Genomic DNA, 24,786 nt, shown 5'->3' on the forward strand with positions numbered 1-24,786 from the left:
TAGATCTCTGGCAGCATTTCCTGTTGCGTATTGGACATGTCAGATAACTCCCAGCTGTGATTTCTCAGTGAGGAGCCAACTTGATTTCAGACTCTGTCTGCAGTTGCAGACCTGATCATATACTGCCTTGGCAGAAGAAGCACTTAGAGCATTTTCAGATTGTATTCCTTGGGTGCGAATTGTTCCCTCATCACTTCCTCTTTGTTATTCTTAGTAAATAACTCATGTAAAACTAGTGCTGTTTCCTTTTGACATATCACATGGACTTTTTTTGGATTTAGCTCATTGTTAGGTTTTTCCTTTTGTAAGCTACTCAGCTTTTGAATTAAAAGTCAAATTTTGTAGGGAGGATATTTGAGGCAGAGGGAAGTTCTCTAAAAGCTGATGATAGAACTGTGATAATACCTTAACAAAATTATTTTTTTTAATTGGTGAGATAGTTTTAGATAAAAAGGGAAAAGGTATTTTAAAATGAAGCATTGGCTAACACTTTACAGTGATCTTAAGAATTTACTTGAATGAAATATTTTGGAAGCCACATAGTTTAGTTGAAAATTGAAACTACTCAGAATATTTGATCCCCAAATTGGAGGGATTTACATACCCAGATTTCTATAAAGGGAGGAAATCCCAGTATGTTTTAGGCTCTTTTTGAACTGTCACTATGTATTTTAACTCTTTTTTTGGATATGATGCTTCATTTACAAAATTGGGTATCACTCAAGCATCTAACCCTCGAGTGCTTACTATGTGACAAATACTTTTCTAAGCATTTAAAATGAACTTTATTTTGGGGGGCCCTAAAATCACAGCAGATGGTGACTACAGCCATGAAATTAAAAGACGGTTACTCTTTGGAAGGAAAGTGATGACCAACCTAGACGCTATATTCAAAAGCAGAGACATTACTTTGCCAACAAAGGTCCGTCTAGTCAAGGCTATGGTTTTTCCAGTGGTCATGTATGGATGTGATAGTTGGACTATAAAGAAAGCTGAGCACTGAAGAACTGATGATTTTGAACTATGGTGTTGGAGAAGACTCTTAAGAGTCCCTTGGACTACAAGGCGATCCAACCAGTCCATCCTAAAGGAGATCAGTCCTGAATATTCATTGGAAGGACTGATGCTGAAGCTGAAACTCTAATATTTTGGCCACCTGATGCGAAGAACTGACTCATTTGAAAAGCCCCTGATGCTGGGCAAGATTGAAGGTGGGAGGAGAAGGGGACTACAGGATGAGATGGTTGGATGGCATCTCCAACTCAATGGACATGAGTTTGAGTAAGCTCCAGGAGCTGGCAATGGACAGGGATGCCTGGCATGCTGCAGTCCATGGGGTCGCAAAGAGTCGGACACAACTGACCAACTGAATTGAACTGAATTCATTTAATCGCCACAGAATTCTGAAATTGGTTCTATTACAATCTTCATTTTACAGATGAAGAAATGATTGCACAGAAAAGACAAGTAACTTCCCTAAGGTCACACAGCTAGGAAATAGCAGAACTTGGATTCAGATAACAAATTCAAATGAAGTCTGTGCCATGCTGTTTTTAGTGTTCTCCATCTTCTCCATTAATAGTTTGTTTTTCTGTACCTTTTCATGATTTTAAATCAGATCACATCTTGATTCTCAAAATAACCCTATAAGTTAGGATAGAATTTTTTTTAAAGGCTGCCATTTCAAGTGGACAGACAATCTTCATTAAAAAAAAGTTTTTTAATTTAGTTTGACTGTGCTGGGTCTTTGTTGCTGCGAGGGCTTTTTCTCTAGTTGCAGCGAGTGGGGGCTGCTCTCTAGTTGCGGCGCATGGGCTTCTCGTGGTGGTGGCTCTTGTCGCAGAGCGCAGGCTCTAGGCCATGCAGACGTAAGTAGTTGCAGCACGTGGGCTCAGTAGTTGCGGCTTGCAGGCTCTAGAGCACAGGCTTAGAAGTTGTGGCACGTGGGCTTAGTTGCTCCGCAGTATGTGGCGTCTTCCCTAATCAGGGATTGAACTCTTGTCTCCTCCATTGGCAGGTAGATTCTTTACCACTGAGCCACCAGCTAAGCCCAGGATCACTCAGTTCAGTCCAGTCGCTCAGTCGTGTCTGACTCTTTGCCACCCCATGAATCGCAGTACTCCAGGCCTCCCTGTCCATCACCAGCTCCCGGAGTTCACTCAAACTCAGGTCCATTGAGTTGGTGATGCCATCCAGCCATCTCATCCTCTGTCACCCCCTTCTCCTCCTGCCCCCAGTCACTCCCAGAATCTGAGTCTTTTCCAGTGAGTCAACTCTTCGCATGAGGTGGCCAAAGCCCAGGATAGATGTTGTTATTAGCCTTAGTTACAAATGAGGAAACAGATGAAACTGAATGATTAATGTCTGAAATGTATCAAAACTGGGACTCAAACTCGGCTTTTAAAGCTGTTGTTCATTCTTCCAAATCATACTACTTCCAGAAGAGCTGGGCTTTGGAGAGTTACAAGCATGGCTTTGAATTCTGGCTGTACTCATTGCTGGTTAAGTAATCTTGTTAAGTAACTACTGTGGACTTAAGTTTCCTCAACTGTAAAATGGGAATAATAGGGGCTTCCCAGGTGGCTCAGAGGTTAAAGCATCTGCCTGCAATGCGGGAGACCTGGGTTTGATCCCTGGGTTGGGAAGATCCCCTGGAGAAAGAAATGGCAACCCACCCCAGTATTCTTGCCTGGAGAACCCCATGGACGGAGGAGCCTGGTGGGCTACAGTCCATGGGGTTGCAAAGAGTCGGACATGGCTGGGCGACTTCACTTTCCTTTCCTGTGTTACAGAACTGTTGTCACGTGTAAATAGTGCATATGAACTTTACCATGGTGTTAGACTTGCAGTAGGCTATTTTGTTGCTTCTTAATAAGTTGAAATAGGAAGTGAGAAGTAAAATATTCTCCAACCAGTCCATTCTGAAGGAGATCAACCCTGGGATTTCTTTGGAAGGAATGATGCTAAAGCTGAAACTTCAGTCCTTTGGCCACCTCATGCAAAGAGTTGACTCATTGGAAAAGACTTTGATGCTGAGAGGGATTAGGGGCAGGAGGAGAAGGGGACAACAGAGGATTAGATGGCTGGATGGCATCACTGACTTAATGGACGTGAGTCTGAGTGAACTCCGGGAGATGGTGATGGACAGGGAGGCCTGGCGTGCTGCGATTCATGGGGTCGCAAAGAGTCGGACATGACTGAGCGACTGAGCTGAACTGAACTGAACTCTAAAACATGGTTGATCATCAGAATCTCTCAGGTTGCTTTTTCAGTATACAGATTACAAGGCCTTACCCCATACTTGCTAAATCTGAATCTATGAGGGTGAGCTTATAAGTTTGTATTTAAATACACACACACACAGATACACAGGCATGTGCTCACACGCATACAGATACACAGACATACTCCTTCATGTATGGGCCAGTCATGGGAACCATGAAGCAAAGTACACAGAAGAACACATTCTGGATGATCAGTTTTTTACTACTTACAGATTGTTTCCTCCTTGTACCTTATTACTTTATTAGCTATGAAATAACTAAGTTTAATCCAGTTATTATATTTAAAGTTACAATAATTATTAGAGGCCACTATTCCTAGTTTTCATTTCTGTCTTCCGAACTCTGAACATGAATATTCCAACTCTAATGATCTGGTCAGCTTAAACCTTGAAATTTAAAAGGACTAGTTTTTACTTTTAAGATTCAAGACTTTATTTGCAAGAATGAATGCCTAACGTGTGATGCAGTTGTTGTGAAACTTTAGAGGAAATAGGTTTAGCAGTGTTAATAATTCTTTCATATATCCTTTATGATTCTTTTTTCTCTTTCAAGTTTTCATAGCCAGTTCCATTGTCCATTCGTACATTGGACAGTTGGCATTCATAGATAGTCCCCAATCTTTATTTTCTCTGATAGGATCATCCTTTCACACACACACACACACACACACACACACACACACACACGCCTTGGGTTAGGAATAAAAACTAACAACCCTCGTAACAACTGAAAATGGCAAATAGCTTAATCTTTTTTTGAAAGTTTAATCATAAGAGTTTAATTTGTCTTTCCTCACTTCAAACTGTTTTTTGAGGTAGATAAGGCATGCCATAAATAAACAAAAATAGCTTCTTTTTCCACCTGCTTATTTTCTTTCAAGTTTCCATGCTTCTCAGTTGGCACCAGATCAGACAACTAGAAGAAAGGAGGAGAAAAGGAAAAAGGGGCATGATTATGTTCTGCACACTGAATAATTTGTGTGCCAACATGTGGAACTGAGTGCGTTTAAAAAATTGTTATAAAATACTCATAAAATTGACCACTGTAACCATTTTTAAGTGTGCAGTTCTGTGGGTTTAAGTACAGTCACGTGTGCAACCGTCATCACCATCTATCTCCAGGACTCTTTTTATCTTGTAAAACCTGTGTGGATTTTTGAAAATGTTGAAATGTTTGGAGACTTCTCTGTGAAGGACGAGTGTGGATGGATCTAGAAGTCCTGCTGTGCTGTGGTAGGTGTGTTGCTGCTCTCTCGGGAGGGCACATCTGTCACGGCGCTCGTGAGAGCAGGTGTTGGGGGAGGTCCCAACAGGTTCTCTGGGGTGTCAGGAGGCCCATCTGGATGCTTATTACCTTTCTTGCTTGTGTGACTTTGATTGTCCCACAGGTTTGGGGAAAATGCAGTTGGAGAGTTGCCTGTCAGTGAAAATTACCTAAAAGCACAGAGTGTATCAAATTGGGGGACCCTTAGGCAGCTAGCCTCTGAAAGGGAGGACAGGGAAGGATGAAAGCCAGTTATGCCGCCTTACCACAGTCAGTTTCGTGAGTGTTACAGTGAGTGTTTCTGAGAAGTAGAAGGGTCTTGAAGGGTCTGCAGGCAGTCTGATTACGGCATCACTGAAGCCTGGAATATTACTCCTTTCCTTGTTGTAGAGCTGAAATGATGAAGAAAGCATGTTGTCTGCACTTCCCTTCAAGTGTCAGTCATCAGAATGTTGCTTATTTTTGAACCTGATGATCTGAAAGTCTTTCTGGTTCTAAAATTCGTTGGTTTCTTTTGAGATTCAGGACCCCCTCAAAATTCATACTCATCTTACACAATTCTCTTAAATCTGGAGAATCATTGACAGTGACTTCCCTGGCGGTCCAGTGGCTAAGACTCTGCACTCCCAGGGCAGGGGGCCTGGGTTCCATCCCTGGTCAGGGAGCTAGATCCCATACGCCACAACTAAGCATTCACACGCGCTGCAACTTAAGAAAGGTCCTACAAGCACAACAGAGATCAGAGATCCCTCATGCCACAAAGGAGACCCGACACAGCCAAGACAAAATAAATTAAAGTCAGACTCAATGACAAGCATAGAAACTGATCTTTTGTAGGAGTTAGAGTCTAGCAAATGAAACGTGTGGAGACTGTCATGTTGAGCAGAGTTTGCATGTAAACATATTCTGTGTGCAAACCTATTTGTAATACTAAGGACAAAAGGAAACTATGGCTGTTTACCGTTTTTCACTGCTAGAATGTTTGGATTTCTTTTTTTTTTTAACACTAGCTTTATTGAGATATAATTCACATAACATGTAATTCACTCATTTGAAGCATACCAATTCAATGGTTTTTACATGACTAATTTTTAAGCTGTGGTCAAAATATGTGTAACCATCCCACTGTCTATTTCAAAAATCTTTTCATCACCCCAGACAGAAGTTCTGTAACCATTAAGCAATAACTCCTTTGCCCGCTCTTTCAGCTGCTGGTAACCTCTAATTTACTTTATGTCCCTATGAATTTGTCTAATTCTAGATATTTCATATGATTGGAATTATACAATATTTGTCCTCTTGTTTCTGGTTCCTTGGCGTAATGTCTTCAAGATTCATCCATGTTGTAGCAAGTGTCAGAACTTCATTCCTCTTTTTCTTCCATTTTAAAGAACTTAATTCCTTCTTTTGTGGATAAATGATAGTCCATTGTATGTATGTATTGCATCTTCTTTATCCACTTATCTGTTGATGGACAGTTGGTTGGATTTTATTATTTTGCTGCCTAAAATGGTAGATTACAGCCATTTAGTAATGAGAACCAGAAGTTTGATTATGGATTAGCAGCCTGAGAAGAAGGATACAAAGGGAAGAACTGTGCTTAGTTTAAAAAATACTGTCCAGCATTACTGTTTTATGGAATACCAGCCACGATAGCTTGATAGAGCTTATTTCCTCATAGTTATTTTGCTGTTTTGTTCTAGTCATCTGTCCATTTTTAGGCAGTGTTGAATTAAGGATAAAAAACTTTTGTCAAGGATAGCAGTTTCTTAAAATGCAAAGAATTTCCATAATCAATAATGATTATGGGTATTAATACCATTTTTCATTTAAGAATAAAGTGAGTTTTTTTAGAAACATGAATTTTGAGTGTCATTCATTTAGTAAATGTTTATTGGGCATCTACTCTTGTAGGTGCTGTGTTAGTTAAGGACATGGGATGGACAGGTCTAACGTGGTCATTTTCCTTATAGAGCTTAGATGCTAGAGGAAAAAATTGACCCTAAAATTAATGTCTACACTTAATATTGTAATTTCTGTCTTGAAAGCTGTGGTTGTCAGTGTATGTTACAACCAATGGCATTCTTAAAATTGAGCAAACGTAATAATATATTTATTTACAGCCATGCTAAGTGCTTTGAGTGAACAGTAAATAATTTTACTGAAGAGTGTGTGATGGGGGACTTGACATGTTTGATGGCTTTGGGAAGGCTTCCCTGAGGAAGCGCTCTTTCAGTTGAGTTTTGAAGGAGGAGTGGAATGATTTAGGAGGAGCTCTCAGATTCCAGGAAGAGCTTTACAATCAGAGGGAAGAACATGGGACAAGCTTCTGAGGCCGAAAGATATGGAGAATTCAAGGAATAGCACCAGCTGACTTTTCTGAGCTCTAATTATGTACCAGGCACTGTTCTGAGCCCTTTAAACAGACTTAATCCTCTTGATAACTCTGTGGGGTGGTCTGCTGTTTCCATTTTATCCATGCTTAACCCAAGGCATGGAAAAGTGAGGTAACTTGCTCAAGGTCGCATAGAAAGGCGTCAGGCTGACAAGTGCACCTGGGCTCCTACACTCTGACTGCTGCGCCTCCAGGATATCGCTGTTAACTCTGACATGGACAGCAAGGAGGAGAGCAGCTGGAGAGGCAGGCAGGAGCCAGACCATGCAGGCTGGTGGCTCTCAGCAGCGAGTGACTTTGTCCCACAGAAAACAGTGGGCAACGTATGAGGATAGTTTTGCCTGTCACTACTGGCATTTGTGGGGAGAGGTCAGGGATATTGCTAAAAATGCCACAGTGCACAGCACAGCTTCCCCCCCAAGAAAGAATTCTCTGGTTCAAATGTTAGTAAGGCTTAGGTTGAGAACCTAATATGATTTTGGTCTGCATTCTAAAGAGGAAAGGGGAAAAATGAAGGATCTTGTGTAGGGGTATGACGTGATCAGATTTGTGCCTTCAAAAGAGGACTTTGCTGTGGGTTGGAGATGCTATTATTAATAATACCAGAAAGAGACCGTAGTGGTTGCAGGGAGATGAGTCATGAGAGCCAGCGGTGGCCGGGCCTAAAGTGACGACTGTGGGGATGAGGGGAGATGGTTGGAGTGGAGACAGAGAAGATGCTTAGTGAGTGGCAGTGGTTGGGTAGCAGGGCAGGGGGCTTGGGGTTGTGCATCCGGTCGGATGGTAGGCAACGTTAGTGTGTGGAGGATGTTTGCAGAGGGAAGACCGTAAATTTATGTTAGGCTGTGTGGTATTTAATGTGTCTGTGGAGATTTTGAAGAAGCAGTTTGGGGGTTTGGGTCAGGAGCTCAAAGGAGAATCTGGGCTCTACATACACATCTGAGACTTGTGCGCATGTAGAAAGTGATTGAAATCATGAGTTGTGGATGAGACTGTCTAGAGAGAAAGTGTAGAGTTGAGGACAGGCCCTCCTCGGGCTGAGCCCTAAAGAACTCCAGGTCGTATCTCAAGTCTTCCTAATGCTGACACTTTCTTTGATCATCCTTTTGTGTTTGGTTCAGACTGTTCTGTCCCAATTGGACTTGTCTGAAAAGTTAACTCCACAGAAGGCAGAATTACTCTTCTTTAATACACTCAGTGGTGGTACACAAAATTTATAAAAAATTATGTAATATGAGTTAACTTTTCAGAATTATGAAAAATGAATGCTTTTCTTCCCATTTCTGCCCAGCTAAGGGTTTTCTTAAACACTTCTGCCGCTTTGTAGTCACTGATGTTTTGCTTTACTTTTTGCTGTGCTGGGTCTTGGTTGCTGCCTGGGCTTTCTCTGGTGGTGGCAAGCAGGAGCTGCTCTCGGTGGGGCGCACGGGATTCTCACTGTGGTGGCTGCTCTCGTTGCAGAGCACGGCCTCTAGGTCCACAGGCTTCGGCAGCTGGGGTGCACACAGGCTTAGTTGCTCCGCGGCCTGTGGGGTCTTCCCAGACCAGGGATGGAACTCATTTCCTCGACATTGGCAGGCGGAATCTTTGACCACCAGGGAAGTCCTGTACTTAATGTTTTTATTAGACAAATGCTTTGAAAGAGTTGTCACTGTTAGTCATTTAGGAATCTTTCCAGTGGCATTAGCGCATTAATGCACCTGTCTTCATTTTTTTTCCCATTTACCCACTGAAATTAAGGCAAAGAGAGGGGGCCGGTGTGGTTGGGGCATCCCTCCCCCTGCAGTCCAGAGCCCTGGCTCTGTGATGGCCAGCGTTCCTCTTGGTGTCAGTGTTCCTGGAGTTATCTCTCTAACCAGAATTAAGGGAGGATTACTGGGCCTGAAGTTTTGTGTCAGTGTGACTAAAATATGTTTGGTATAAAATTCATTGTCATTATCTTCACCATTCCTGTGACTTATAGGCATTTGGAGAAAAAATTCAGATAGCACAGTAACATTATCCTCAATATAAAGCCATTACTAGCAACCCCCACCCCCAGCCCCCAAGACATACACAGAGTATTTCTGCTGGGACTGTGAATCACATTTTCCTTTGGCAAGAGTCAAAGTTTCAGCTTTCCTGTACTATCTATTTATTAGATTGTATTCAAACCTCAGTAGTAAAGTCTGTAATCTTAAATTTCTTCTCTCATTCTGAAAGAATATTTTGCTGTCAGAAGATTTCTGAATAAAAAGAAGATACAGTTGTTAGACATCAGAAGAAAATGGATTCAAATTCCCTAGATTTTATCTAATATTGTTGTTTATGCCCAGGGAAGTTTGTATAGTTGGTTTTCAACTACCAAAAGCTTTAAAAAAATAAAAGTTGATATTGTAAGATCAAATTAAGAAAAATGGTACCCAAGATTTTCTACTAAAGGGAAGTTGCTAGGAAGTTGAGTAATGATTTTTATTTGTTAATTTGGAAACCATAGCAACACAATAAATATTATGTCTTAGCTTGTCTTTCAGTGTTCTTTTGGCATGAGTGTCATGGAAGAATAAACAAAATTAAACACAGTAAACTCTTGAGACCTAGTTACCTGAATTAGTCATTTTCCTTGACAGTTTCACTTTGTATAATTTTGTATTTCAGATTTCTTGAAATTAAAGCATAGTCTGTAAAGGCCTAAATAACTCAGATGGTAAAGAATCTACCTGCAATGCAGGAGACCCAGGTTTGATGCCTGGATCAGGAAGATTCCCTGGAGAAGGAAACTGTAACCCACTCCAGTATTCTTGCCTGGGAAATCCCGTGCATAGAGGAGCTTGGCGGGCTCCGTGGGGTCGCAAAGAGTTGGGCATAGCTGAGGGACAAACACACACACACCCCTTATTTTTCTTCCTCATGCTGGTTGCGTGGATTTTGTATTACGGATGTACACGCAGGCTGGCAGTTGCACGTTTGCTTTTATTCAGTGCATTTATGTCTGACCATGAAATTTGAATTTGCCTCCCTTTAAAACTGTCCCATATGATAGTGGGACAGAAGTTTCAAAAGCTAGAGGTTTCTGTTCTTTTAAAGGCATTTGAGTGTGTTTTCATGTTCTGTTCTTCTTGAAAAAGGTTGAATGCAGAAAGGTTTTAGGAACAATGTAAGTGTCCCTGAGTCTACAGTAAATGATGCTATCCTTTTGGGACAGTTGTTTCAGACCTTTTCCTAAATAGATATGAAGGAAGGGAGAAGACGTCATAAACCAAGTTTAGGGCCCTTTCTCTTTCGTCCCTCGTCCTAGCTCCGCTTCCCTTACCCCAGCAGGGAGCCACTCTGGTAGAATCTTGAGGTAGCCTTCCTGCTCCTCTTCTGAAAGTTCTAACACGTATCATTAGGAACAGTATTATTTTATGGGTTTTTGTGTCACTTTCTAAGTGTTCTCAGGCATGGGGGTGTGAAACAACTAGAACATGTGGGGAATTGCCAGAATAACAGCTTGGTTTGGCTGAAGGGAGGTTAGAGGGAGTGGGAGCTAATGTTGGAGAGGCCAGAGGGCCTAATCAGGATGGGATTTGTATGCTGCAGAGTTCACATTTTATTGGGGCAGCTGAGGGGAGCCACTGAAGGGTAAAACCTTTTCCAGAGTTAGCCACCATGTAGAGTGACTGGTAGGGAGAAAATGAGTCAGGAGGCTTTGTTGTCATCGGGAGAGGTGACGAGAGCCTGAACTCAGGCAGTGACGGTGGGAAAGGAGGGGAAATTTGGATTGAAGAAATGGTAGAGAGAGAATCTTGATGGAATAGATAGTTGAGATATAGCGACTGGGTGTGGATAGAGGCTAAAAACAGAGAGGAGCCTTAGGGCGATCCTTTGTTTCGGTTTTGGGGGTAATGGGAGCACTGATGGGGATATAAAGAGGAAGAGGGACTTAGGGAAAGATAAGTTCCGTTTGTGATGCTTTGCATCTGAGGTGCCAGTGGGACAGCCAGTTGCGTCAGGACTGAGAAAGAAGAGTCTGTGTTGGACGCAGAGGTTTGCAGACTCACTATCACCCGGGGAGAGAACTGAGGGTGGACATAGGGTGAAGAGAGTGAGATGAAGTCTGGAAGCTTTGCTTACATTAAAGTTTCAGGAAGTAGCCCATGTCGGACTCTGAAGAAGGCAGATCAGGGAGTCAAGAGGAAAAGCAGGGGAGAGTGGCATTGCAGAAAGCCCGGAGAGGAGTGTTTCAGAAGGAGCGGAGTGGCAGTGATATGGGAAATCCAGAAAGGACAAGCAAGACAGGAAGAGAAAAATTCCACTGGGTTTGGTAGTCAGAGGTCATGAGTGACTTTGGCATGAGGAGCTTCCTGAAATGATTTGGGCAGAAGCCAGGAAGCAGTCATTTGAAGAGAGTGAGGAGGGAGGTGAGAGAATAGTTAGCCCTCTCCATCTCCAAGAGAAGATGAGACAGAGTCGATCCAGGATGGGACGGTTTGTCTGTTGGCCGCACAGCTTATGGGCTCTCAGTTCCCCAACCAGGGACTGAACCGGGGCCATGGCAGTGAAAGCCCGGAACCCTCACTTCTAGGCCGCCAGGGAACTCCCCATTAGTTTGTTTGTTTATTAAAGATAGGAGAGACTTTTAACCTACTTAGGATGAGAAGGACAAACCAATAGAGGGAGAGAGTACAGGCAGGAGAAAGATCAGATAGTTGAGGCAAGGTCCCTGGGGAGGGTGGAGTTCACATCATAGTAGGGAGGGTGTGTGTGTCTCCGTATATAGACACATCCATCTATGTTTTATGTGTATATTGTTATATAATTTTACATGTCTGTACATATATTTACCTTGTTATATAGCTGTATAGTAAACTCTTGCCTTTGACTCTTAGGATGATGGATTCAAACTGTTTTTTTAAATGAATATAACGTTGTTCCCCCTAGAATAGTTTACAGTGAAATTTGACATGGGGTTTATATTCCAAGGAAACAGGGCACTGTCCATTGGGTGGGATAGATCCTGCTTGACTTGTAGACCCACAGGACAGATACTTATAATAGGATTGGCCTTGGTTGAGTTTCTGATTTGGGATGCCAGTGGGAGCCACACTGAGTTTATTTTAGCCCATTTACCTGTGTTTATTTGACTAGGCAGTAACAGAATCCAAATTTAAAATTGTAACAGTGTAAGGATACTTCTGGGTGTTGGTGACTTTAGTTCAGTCACTCAGTCGTGTCCGATTCTTTGCGACCCCATGCACTGCAGCACCCCAGGCTTCCCTGTCCATCTCCACCTCCCGAAGCTTTCTCAAACTCATGTCCACTGAGTCAGTGATGCCATCCAACCATCTCATCCTCTGTCGTCCCTTTCTCCTCCTGCCTTCAATCTTTCCCAGCATCAGGGTCTTTTCCAATGAGTCAGTTCTTGGTGAATTTAACAGTGTGTAATATGGAATAGCAGGGATAGGAGGAGAGTGGGAATGGAGAAAGTGAAGTTACAATTAGTATCATAGATGAAAGTGGTAAGGACCTGCTTGGAAGGAAAATTAAAGGTTGGATTCAAGGGATAGTGTAAAGAAAGTTTGATTAAGAAGTAGAAATCCCTGAGGCTGAGTTTTCAACAAGGGTTTCACTTCTGGAGACTGAGAAACAGGGAAGCATAGAGTATTCTTGGGGATGAGGTTGCTTTTATCCACCGTTAGTGCATGACAAGAGATCCACCAGACAGTTAGAAATATGTCTTGATTTTGGTCAGAGCCCGAGATGTAAGATTTGAGTCATTCTTGTTGGTCGATAGTTGAAAATGGGGAGTAAAAAAACGAGAAGAAAGGCTGTGTGTAACAAAAGAAGATCGACTACATTTGGTGTAAAGTCCTGGTCAAAGAACAAAGAGAACCAGAATAGTACCTTTTCACAGAAAAGAGAGAGTCTATGCTAAATTGAAAATCATAGGATAATTCATCCAAAGTAAACTTTTTTTATTTGCCTAAGGATATGTTCTTATACTTGGGATATAAAGACATAAGTTGTAGCAACATAGTTAAGAGCGTGAACTGGAATCAGATTCTTAGGATCTGGATCTCAGTTCCAGTACTTGCTGGCCAGGGGATATCAGGCAAATTACTTCATCTTTCTGTACCTCAAGTGGGTACTTTGTGAATTAAAGGAAAATAATCATCTAAAATGATGGTAGTAATATTAGTGTGAGGTCTCATCTTTTCTGTCATCTTGAAAGTTTGAGTTTTGATTCTATGAAGATCATTCTCAAAGCACTGTTCAGTTTTATAAATATTAAGAGCAAAGGTGAGGATCCCCCCTTTACAGAATTAGTACATTTTGAATTGGGTCCTGATACGTTGCCAGAGCTTGGTTGTTATTTCTTGACAGTCTTTCTCGGAATATTCATGTTTAGAAACCTGGTCCAGTGCTTACTAGATTTGCAGGTAATTTCTGAACCTGAATTTCCAGTTCCTGAAGTTTCCTATTCACCTTACTTAAAAGTTTGGGTCATATCAGCCTAAAAGACCATGATTTAGGCTCCTGAATACTTCTGATTTCACTCATGTCTTATGCTAACTTTTAAATTAACTAACCTTTTTTTTGTCGTAAAATAAACATAACATGAAGTCAGTCATTTTGATCATCTGCAGGTGTACAGTTCAGTGACGTTAAGTACATTTAAACTGCTGTGCAGTCACGACTTCTGCCCATCCTCAGAATTTTTTCAGCATCCTTAGTGAAACTCTGTACCCGTTAAAATAGCAACTCCCATCCCCTCCTTCCCACACTGGACACCACTGTTCTACTTTCTATCCCTGTGGTATTTGACTATTTTAGAAACTTGAGATAAGCAGAAGCATTTAATATTTGTTCTTTTGTGTCTGGCTTGTTTCACTCAACAGTGTCTTCAAAATTCATCAAAGTTGTTGCATATAGTCAGAGCTTCCTCCTGTTTAAAGGATTTGTAATATTCCATTGTATGGAAAATATGTGTACATTTTCCTTATTCATTCATCTGCCGATGGACATTTGGGTTGTTTATACCTTTTGGCTCTTATGAGTAATATTGCTATGAACATTTGGTGTGTGAACATCTCTTTGAGTCTTTACTTTCAGTTCTTTTGTATATGTATCCAGAGGTGGAATTATTGGGTCAAGTGGTGATTCTATGTTTCATTTTTATTAACCAACCTTTGTTTTGAACTTAATTCAATCCTTGTGGTCCTTTATTGTTTTATCTTTTTTATTTTGTACCTGTGAGAGTGGGTTAAAACTAAGCTGTGGTAGTTCTTTGCCACAATTGTATCCTGAGGGGAAGGTGCTGGTATGCTACTTTGAAGTGTGGTTTGTGTACCTATAATTTGACTGTTTCAACATATATCAGTTTATCTAGTATTATGGCTAAATGTCTAGAAAGCTTGTTATTTAGTGAATTTTAAAAAAATTTTTGAATGAGACTTGAAACTTCTAATCCAGTTCTGAGAATATAAAGAAATACTGTTGTAAACAAACAAACATGAAATTAACATATGATACAGTGTTATTTTAGCTTCCCTGATGGCTACAGTAAAGTGTCTGCCTGCAGTGCGGGAGACCTGGGTTTGATCCCTGGCCTGGGTTCGATCCCTGGGTTGGGAAGATCCCCTGGAGAAGGAAATGGCAACCCACTCCAGTACTCTCACCTGGAAAATTCCATGGACTGAGGAGCCTGGCAGGCTACAGTCCATGGGGTCGCAAAGAGTCGGACAGGACTGAGTAACTTTCGCTTCACTTCACAGTATTATTAACTAAAGTACAGGTTTTATTCAAATCTTAAAAAATTTTTTGCTAGGATCTATTATTTGTTTTCATACCTTATTTAAAATTTCACGTTATATTTAGTTGCATTGAGCAGCATTAGCTGCATGCAGCAAATTCTGATAAATTCTCTTCATTTTTATTCTGTTACACATATTTTCTAACTTTATTTTTTATGATTTCTTATACACACTCATCATTTAAGTGGACATTTAATTTCCGTATACATGGGTTTTTTTAAGTATCTTTGACATTTAGCTCTCATTTCGATACTAATTTCTCCTTTAAATGCTTTCTTTGCAGTCACACTCTGTGTTTTTCCAGTCTTGTAACTTTATTGAGACTTTCAGTGGCTGAGGCAGAGATCTCTCTTGGTAAATGTCATATTGCACTTGAAAATATGGGGGTTAATTTCAGATGTTTTTGATATTGATTTCTAGCATAATTCCACAGTGTTAAGAGAACAGACTCTGTATGATTACAGTACCTTTAGACCAGGAAATTTTTGCACCTTGTTTTATGTCCCTGGATATGTTCCAGTGTCTCCTGGTTTATAATCTATGGGAATTTGAATAGAATTTGTATCCTGCTGTTGTGTGAAAATTGTATAAATCCTAATTATATTGGATTGGTTCACAGTGCTTTTCAGGTCTATTATATCTTTCTACTTTCCTATGTATTTTATTAATTTTTGAGAATTTGATTTTGAAACTCCAATTAAAAATCTTAATTTATCTATTTAAAATGCTTGTAATACTATTTGTAATTTGTGTTTTCCAAGTCTCCTATAAATGTATTATCATACTTTCATAATTAAAAAAAAAAAGTAAAAATGTATCAGTGTAAGAATAGAGTGCACCTCTTGTCTTACCAGATTGGAGTGACCGCTGGCCCCTTGCTATTCCTGCTATCAGGAACCTGGAAGCAATGAATAAGAAAGAAACAGATAAAGTAGTTTTGAAACCTCTTTATCTTCTTAAAGCTTGCTATATTTAATACTATCTCCAAGGGAGGTAACGTCCAAGTTTTGCTTAGAGTTGCCTGAGTAGCAAAGAGAAGGGTATGTTTGTGGCTCTGAAGCCCATGGTCTTTCTGTTGTACAGCAGTTAGGTCCCTTCCCTTTTCTTGTGCAAGTGAATTTATTAGAAAATAAATTTCAATTATTTATAATTCCATTTGGTTAGAGAACTCTCATTTTAGAATAGATTGTGCAGAATTGGCCACAGATATCAGAAGGATTAAATCAGCATTCTTGATAAATTTCTAAGGGAGGCTGCAAGTATAGATGTATTTATTATGTGCTGAAGCATAATTTAGCCTTAAAGTCTTTTTTTGTAAAATACACTTTCTGATAAGAAGGTGGTGATCATTCATAGAGGGGGAAAGAAGGTGGAGAGTGTAGGTATATTTTTAAATTAACTGCTTATTTATTTGGCTGCACTGGGTCACTTCGTTGCTGTGAGTGGGCTTTCTCTAGCTGCAGTGAGCTGGTGCCCCTCTTCATGACAGGATGAGGGCTTCTCAACTGCAGAGGCTTCTCTTGTTGTGGAGCATCAGCTCTAGGCGGGCAGTCTTCAGTAGTTGTGGTGCAGGAGTTTAGTTTCCCCGTAGCATATGGAATCTTCCCTGACCAGGGACTGAGCCGTGTCCCCTGCATTGCCAGGTGAGTTCCTATCCACTGGACCACCAGGGAAGTCCGAGTGTAGGTGTTTTAAAGATAGAGGCCATTGGAAAATTCATGTGAGAAAACTAATTGCTCTGGTGATGATGGTGTGAGAGCTTAAGGATGGTAGATTGCAATTCACTTTGCAGGGTTTTTGCTACTAAAACACATGTAAAACTGACTAGGAAAATGCCAAAAATCGAGATAGTTGAGTAAGTAGTAACTCTTACACTGTCTGTGCTTCTTAGAGGCCTTCTGTGACCTTGCCTGGCAAAACCCATTGCCCCTTCCTGCAGGTGTCCTTCTTGTAAGCAGTGTGTTTGTCTCAGCTAGACTGTGAAGTCTTTAGGCAGAAATGGCATGTCCTGCTCTGTGTTTTTTGCACTCAGTGTAGTGCTTACACACAGTAGATCCTTCTAAACCTTGGCTGAGTCTCTTCTTAGTGTGAGTGTGCCTGCAGGCTTAATTGCTCAGTTGTGTCCAACTGTTTGTGACCCCATGTACGTAGCCCACCGGGCTCCTCTGCCCATACTCTAGTATTCTTGCCCCGACTCCAGGGGATCTTCCTGACCCAAGGATGGAACCCACGTCTCTTGTGTCTCCTGCATTGGCAGGTAGAGTCTTTATTGTTGTGCTAGCTGGGAAGCCTTCCTACTGTGAGACTTGGGCACAAATATTATCAGAACAAGAGAAGCAGCAGCTTCTGTCCTTATCAGAGGAGGGATCTGAATCAGAGTTACAATGCGGCCAAGAACCCAGGAAACCACTCCCAGAGAAACCAGAGATTTTTTAGTTTCATGTGGTACATCAGGCTGTTTTGTTGCCTCATTTCCTTGATACACTGGCCCATGGCCTGGAAATGTCTTATTTGTTTAGCAGACACCGAGGCATGAAAGTTGCGGGGCGACAGAAGCTTTAATACCATATAATACGTTTAACACAGTGTAATAAGTCACAATAGGGGCGTGTGCGTAGTGACAGAGGGGCTGGAGGAACTCTTAATAGAAAGTAGTGTGGTCGCTGAATGAGAGAGAACGGAGAATACCTCCTGCCAGCAAACAGTCTGTGAAGAGAGGCTGAACCTCCCAGCCCAGGAGATGGGGTCCAGGAATGGAGGGGGGTGGATGCAACTGGTGAAGCTGGGGCCAACTGGGGGAAAAAAGGCAGAGAACTGACTGGGAGAAATTTCATCTCTCTTTTTGCTGTTCATCTCCTGTCTTCTCTTTGTGCTGGTCTGTGGAATTTTTGCTTTAACAGTGAGTGAGGGGGAGCTCCTGGAGTATTTTACAGAGCAAAATGATTGATTTGATCAGAAATGTGTTTTGTAGGGCAGACTGGCAGTCATGTGACCACATAGATGATGAATTGTGGAGTCAAGGCTGGAGTCAGGTAGATGGATTTGGAGGCAGTTGCAGTGTCCAAGAGATAAAGAGTTCTTATTATATGATTTCATTTATATGCTCTGTCCAGAAGAGGCAGATTCATAGAGACAGAAAGTAGACTGATGGTTGCCAGGGGCTGGAGTTGGGTAATGGGTATTGGGGTGATGAAAGTATCATTAGATGGTAATGATAATTGTGCAACTTTGTGAATATACTTAAAAACCCAATGAATTGTATGTTTTTAAGTGGTGAATCTGATGGCATGTGAAGTGTATCTCAGAGAGAGAGGAAGAGTTCCTGAAATAAGCAGGAATAGTGAGCATAAAGAAAGCGAGATGAGTTGGAGGGAAACTCAACCCAAGAGTTGGTCAAGAATTGACAGCACTTGGAGAGTGAATATTGGCGATACCCACAGTGAAATAGGGGCCAGCCAGCCCTGACATTTCTAATTTGTATGATTAAACTGATGGGGAAAGAAATTCTGGAAAAAGCAAGTTTGGAGAAACCTACAGAAACAGTGTAAACTGTTTTGAATATGTCGTCAGGTTGTGCATAAAGGCCCAGATTTCAGGAGACTCTGGGACTAGAAAAAGAAGTGAGTTATGGAGGGGTGTATACTGAGGAGGCCATCAGGCTGCTGGTGGACAACCCCGTGTCCCCATCTGTTTGGCTCTCTATCCTCCAGGCTGGTCTAGAGGTGTGGTGCTGGAAGCACTGGTTTTTAAATAAAGCTGAATCTTTCTATTACTTTTCAGGCAGAGGCAAGACTGGCAGCAAAACGGGCTGCCCGGGCAGAAGCAAGAGATATCCGCATGAGAGAACTGGAACGGCAGCAAAAAGAGGTAATTGGGGGAAATAACCCTGATTTTGTGGTGTTCCCCCCCCCCCGCCCAAAATCAATACGTGGCTAGTTTCCTTCTGAAGTAAACCTGGTTCCTTTTGAAATACTGGGAATAGAGTAACTTGATGTATGTGTTTTGACGAGCTATTCTAGGTCAGCAAGTTAAGTGCAATATTTGTTTGAAATTAACAGCAGATACCTATACACCTCTTGTCATAAGTTACTGTTGTGTTATAAAGTCCTTGTAATAGCCACAGAAGGCTTAGAGATGACAGAATTATTTACTATAGCCCTAAATGTCCTAGAATTTTGACTATATTGTGATACCTACATAGTTAAGTTCTGTGAAATCATACAGCCTTATAGTTTGTAAGCATACTTAATAATGGAGGAAAATCTCCGTGTAAGAAAATGGAAAAAAAAAATCCCACAATTATAGCACTTTTAGGACTCTAGTCTTGTGTTATGAAAATTAGTATCCATGTATAGATCAAAAACTACTGGAAAGAAGTGATCATTCTCAGTACTTTGGTTTATCTATGGTGGGATTATGATTAGTTTTATGTTACACTTTTGTATGGCTAATACATTTCCATCTGTTTTAATTATCACTGGGAAAAGCAAAAAAGAAAAAATTTCTAATTAGACATATAGAAATTGGGCTGCTTTAAAAGAAAACAAATACTCTTTTTTACTCTTCTGACATTGACCTGACTTTGAAAGTTCCCATAAAAACCATTTCTGATGTTTTAGTTCAAAGGGGGAGAAAAGCTGCAGGGCAGTATTAAACACTTTATTTTGAGGTTTGTGGTGAATTTTCTGTTAATGAGTTAGAGATGTGTATAGAGTCCATATTGTCACAGCTCAAAAACAAAGCCAAAAGCAGTTAATGTATTGCTAATTTTCTTTTTTTACCTCATAGCTTCAAATATTGAATGCAGTTCTTGGCTTGAGATGAAATGGTACAATACAATGCACTGTCTTTTATGCTCCTAAAATTGTAGTGAACTGTAAGAATAGAGTTATTAAGTTTAAGTTTTATTTGTAAGCTGCAGACTGAACATATTTAGCTTAGTATGTTGTGTATTTTGAATGTGTAACTTTGAATTAACAGTCATTGCCTTTCAGGACAAATGTGTGTGCTTAATTTAAGACTGTCCATAGCAGGCAGTGTGTTGGAAACTTGAGTTTGTGAAACTTTTGCATTTGCAGCACTCTCATCATTCCTTTGACCGGAAATGGGGACAGATTCAGAAGTGGCTGGTAGGCCGGAATCGCCTGCCCTGCATGTTGTGATCAGTTGCTGAAATATGCAATCTCAAAGTAAAACACTGACTAATCATTTGCCAAGTGGGAGTGTTTGCCATGTTTGAACCTAAAGGTCAGAGAGTGTCTCTTCTGCCTGTAGTGGACCAAATGTGTGCTCAGAGTCCAGCCATTTTCGTTGTAGTTACAGCCTCACGCTCATCTCATAAATGCTCCTGACCAGGAAAGATTGAGTAGATGAATGTGTTTTCTCTCTGTGGATTTGTTCTTCTGTCCCTAAAATTTGCCCACCCCCTCCATCCCTGCCTTCTCCTCCCCTGCCCCTTCTTTTCTCTCTTTTTTAAAAAGCTATATCAGGTTCTTCATAGAAAGATGAACCAAATCATTCTTTCATCCCCTCTGAAAATTACTTTTATGTTGTTAGTTCTCTCAGTTTCCTTTCAAGTCTTACACTGTCACTCCCAAATTTGTTAGCTGCAAGAGCAAATTTCAGCCAGTAATGTATGAGTTACTGTGAGTCATTGCTAACTTTGAGCTTTTGTCAGTGCTGCTGAGTGCCCTAGCTGCCTCTGATTGCAGGGGTTCCGAGCTTGGTGTGTGGATAGGCTTGGCGGATGGGGTAAGGACTGTTCATGCCAGGTTTTGAGTATGTGTATGTTTTCATGTGAAAATGGCCACAGGAATTTTATCATCAGATTCTCAAAAGGAGTCTGTGATCCCTAAGAGGTTAAGAACCACTGTTTAATTGCTGCCTAACAAGCAACTTTCATAAGCAAATCCCTTCTAGAATAGCATTTTAAGGTATAACCAGAATTTAAATATTTATGATTATATTTACGTACAAATTTTAAAACTTCATCATACTTCTCATTGTGATATTTTAAAAAAGAGAGAGAAAAGATTTTGGTTACTTAAAATTAAGCAGCTCTTCATGTATGTGTGTGTTTTCTTATTAAAGCTATCTTATTTTATAATTCAAGTGTCTTCTGCATGTAACTGGCTTAATATTACTGGTGATGTCTTAAGAATATTTTTGCATGAGTTAAGAGAAATAATTCTTAATTGCCAAAGTGGAAATATTAATTTCCTCTTATAATTAATTATGTATTATAGGTCTCAAATTAAATTGCCTAGGATTTTAATATCTTAGGACAGATCAAAGCATTAAATAGGAAAAGCCTATGTTAAAAGTCTAATATTTAATTCTTACGTTGAAAGGAGCAGTTTGGGTTAATAATAGGTAGGATTTGGACAGGCAGAGAAGGTGGGGTTTAATTTCAGATAGAATAACTAACATTCCGACCCTTTCTGGCACTTTGTTCAAACTGATTCTTCCTCTAACTTCTTATCCTATCCTTGTCTTTCTGGCTGCTTTCTGTCTATGAACTTATCATAGAAGTTGGCATGTGAGCATCACAGTGTATAAATTACTAATAAATTTATAGTAAATAATGCATAGACAAACAATTGGGTTATGGATGACTAGAAGGAAGAATCTTCCTATATTAAAATTTTCTCCTAATTGTAGCACTTTTTTGCCCGTGAGTGGGCTGTTGGATCTGAATAGGGAACACGGGAGCATGAGGCTCAGGAATGAAGCTCATGTTGAGTGCCTGTCTGTGTGCCAGCATTGTGCTCATACCTTTTACATACGTGTTCAGTCCCCATTGTAAGACAGATCCACTCTCTCCATTTTATAGGTAGGTGATAAAGGATTGGCAAAGTGAACAACTTTAGTTGTTGGCAGAGCTGGAATTCAAAGGGATCCGAGGGTGCTAATGGTGGAGTGGGAGGTGGACGGACCAAGAAGGAAAGAGCCTGTGTCTTTCTGGGCCCCCAGATAGTCTTAGGTTAGCCAATACTGCTGTAAACTGGGTGTCTGAAGCAGTGATGTATTGGGAATCTGAAAGAGCAAATGCAGTTTGTGAAGTTTCCTAATTTAAAACTGAGGGGGCCATATGACCCAGGAATCCCACTGCTGGGCATACACACCGAGGAAACCAGAATTGAAAGAGACATGTGTACCCCAGTGTTCATTGTAGCACTGTTTATAATAGCCAGGACATGGAAGCAATCTAGATGTCCATCAGCAGACGAATGGATAAGAAAGCTGTGGTACCTATACACAATGGAATATTATTACTCGGCTATTAAAAAGAACACATTTGAATCCATTCTAATGAGGTAGATGAAACTGCAGCCTATTATACAGAGTGAAGTCAGTCAGAAAAACACCGATACAGTATACTAACACATACATATGGAATTTAGAAAGATGGTAACAATGACCCTATATGCCAGACAGCAAGAGACACAGATATAAAGAACAGACTTTTGGACTCTGGGGGAGAAGGCGAGGGTGGGATGATTTGAGAGAATAGCACTGAACCATGCATATGTGAAATAGATCGCCAGTCCAGGTTCGATGCATGAAACTGGGCATTAAAGCTGGTGCACTGGGGCAACCCAGAGGGATGGGATGGGGAGGGAGGTGGGAGGGGGTTCAGGATGGGGGACACATGTACACCCATGGCTGATCCATGTCACCGTATGGCAAAAGCCACTACAATGTTGTAAAGTAATTAGCCTCCAATTTTAAAAAGTGAATTAATTTTTTAAAAACCTGAGGGGGATAGCTCCAACCTTGAATCAAATATTTATTGTCAGATATGTCCAGGTGTATTCAGAGGGCTGTGAGCTTTAAAAAAAAAAAAAAACCTTCAAGAGAACTTTTGAAAACAGGGTATGTTTCACTTCCATTTATCTAACTTAAATGTATCAAACATAATTTTCCAGGAAGGCTTAAAAGATAGATACCCCTCTTTGAAGGCATTGTCCTGTTCATTCATCCTTAATACTCATAAGGATTCCCAAGACAGTGAAAATATTTTGTCTTCTGAACTGTGCAAGAGAGGGATAGTCTGCCTTGTAAATGGTACCTAAGAACATTGCTGAAATCTTTTTCTATTGACTTTCTGGTGATTAATTTTTAAAAAAGCCTTTTGGCAGTTTTAATATGCCTTTAGAAATACCTGGGAAATGAAGCTTTCTTTGTATTCCAGAGTACAAAACTAGGATACCTTGCCCCTTTCTTCATGTTCTTTCTGTGTGATTAAATCTGGATTTGGCCAGTGTAGGACAGTGTCTTGATTGGTTCAGTGGTATGGTGAGTCAGAAGATCTGAATGCTGGTCCAGCTTTCCAACTTTGTTGACCCCTAACCTTTTTGTGTTGCAGTTTTTTGTTTTATGTACTATAAAATGAAAGGATCAGACTAGATGACCTCTAAGGATCCTCTAGCTCTTAAAAATAATTCTATATTTGGTGCTGGGGTCTTTGGTTTACACAGGGGTTTCCTTCTGTTTCTCCCTATTTGCCACTGTGCGGTAGCATTCCAGATAAAGGCAGTAGTTAAAGACCACGTGGAATGCCTGCCTTTTTGTGGAAGAGTAGTGTTCCATGGCAGACTCTTAGTAAAATATGTGCTTGGAGTCTTTTTGGTGTAATAAAAATTTGCTTTGAGCTTGCCTCACTGTACATATGGTAGCCATTAGCCATATGTGGGTAATTAGGTTTCGACTTGCTTGAATTGATAAAAATTAAAAATTTCGTTCCTCAGTTGCACTTCTGACCGTTTAGATGCGTAGTAGCCGCCTGTGGCTGGTGGCCGCCTATCAGATAGCACAAGCATGGCGCATTTCCACTGCTGATGAGAGGCCTGTTGCATAGTGCTGGTTTCAGGTGTAGTTTATGACTATGGAATAAACTGTGTTCTGTCACTTTAAATTAGCCAGACTGTATGGGCTTATATTTTATTCTGTAGTTTTCTGAACTCATTAGGTCATTTTCCCCAAATGGTGCTAAAAAGAAAGCTGTGTAAATCTAAAGATATTCCGATACTTACTGTGTTGTTATTTAGAGTTATTTTTATAATAGGCATAATTAAGGATAAATATGAATTCATCTGTCTTTGCTGCATCGTTAATGGGATGTGCTCTTTAGAGGCAGGTTTTTAAAAGTGCGCCTGTGTGGCAGGCGGAATCAAAAGAAAGGATAGAATAAAGAGAAGACTGAACATTAAACCTTGTATTGATATATCCCCCTGGTACCCCAAATAACACTAGGAGAGGGCACACAGAATTAACTTCAACTAACAAAGCTAACTAGCCTAGAACTTGTTACCACTTAGTAAGCTGTTCCTACCCTGCTGGGCTAACACTCGTGCCCCCCAAAGTTTTGTGATACATCACCTGATAGTCAAAGAGAGGAAAGAAACTTGCTTGGCTTCTTACAGATTACATGTGTCTATTACATAACAAAACCGTGAATCAGTGATGAATTCCTAAAGATCAGAACACCATGTTGAATATTGAATTATTGAATCATCCTGGTACATATAAACAGACTTCTGAACAGATTTGATCAGATGCATCAGTGTACACGACATATGACAAGCAGGCGTTTTTTGGAATTGTATTCAAAGATCATGACCAAAACAAAGCACTAAATTTCGGTGTTTCAGTTGAATTACTGTCCCTGGATTCACAGTGAATGATCAGGCGGAGCCACATCTAATTATCCCATCTGTGTGATAATTGTGCTGTCTTATCATGGGGTGTTGAAGTTTGGGTGTGTTTTGGGAAAAATGGTGTCGGTTACCTGTGAACCCAGTTGGCCAGTTGTGTGTAGATTCTTAGTCAATGCGAATTGACACTCCAAACTTTGAAATTCTGAAAGATCGGAAGTTTCTTACAGGTGATTAGGTTCTAGGGACTAGTCATTTAATTTCACATGACTGAGTACTTAATGCCACAGTGCTAATAGCTGAATATGGAAAAAATTAGAATTACATTTATTTAGTCAGTTGGGTTTTTTTGTATGTGTTTTGTTTTTACAATCTTCATAAGGCATAGCTTCTGAAGCAACTTTATCAACTCT

The 24,786-nt window shown here is 40.6% G+C and overlaps 1 protein-coding gene across 43 annotated transcripts in view; it reads left to right on the top strand.

Moving 5' to 3' along the window:
* Positions 1-24,786, top strand: part of LRRFIP2 (LRR binding FLII interacting protein 2) — a 111,005-nt gene that overhangs the window by 26,290 nt on the left and 59,929 nt on the right. For 24 of the 43 annotated variants that reach the window (XM_069561244.1, XM_069561242.1, XM_069561249.1 and 21 more), the window contains exons 3-4: positions 18,498-18,584; positions 19,796-19,846. In XM_069561244.1, the coding sequence (XP_069417345.1) occupies positions 18,498-18,584; positions 19,796-19,846 (138 nt within the window). The remainder of the gene's footprint in view (positions 1-18,497; positions 18,585-19,795; positions 19,847-24,786) is intronic. The other 19 variants (XM_069561277.1, XM_069561286.1, XM_069561293.1 and 16 more) reach the window with 1 other exon arrangement.

The sequence above is a fragment of the Ovis canadensis genome, chromosome 19, assembly GCF_042477335.2.
Source record: "Ovis canadensis isolate MfBH-ARS-UI-01 breed Bighorn chromosome 19, ARS-UI_OviCan_v2, whole genome shotgun sequence".
In the NCBI taxonomy this organism is placed as follows: Eukaryota; Metazoa; Chordata; class Mammalia; order Artiodactyla; family Bovidae; genus Ovis; species Ovis canadensis.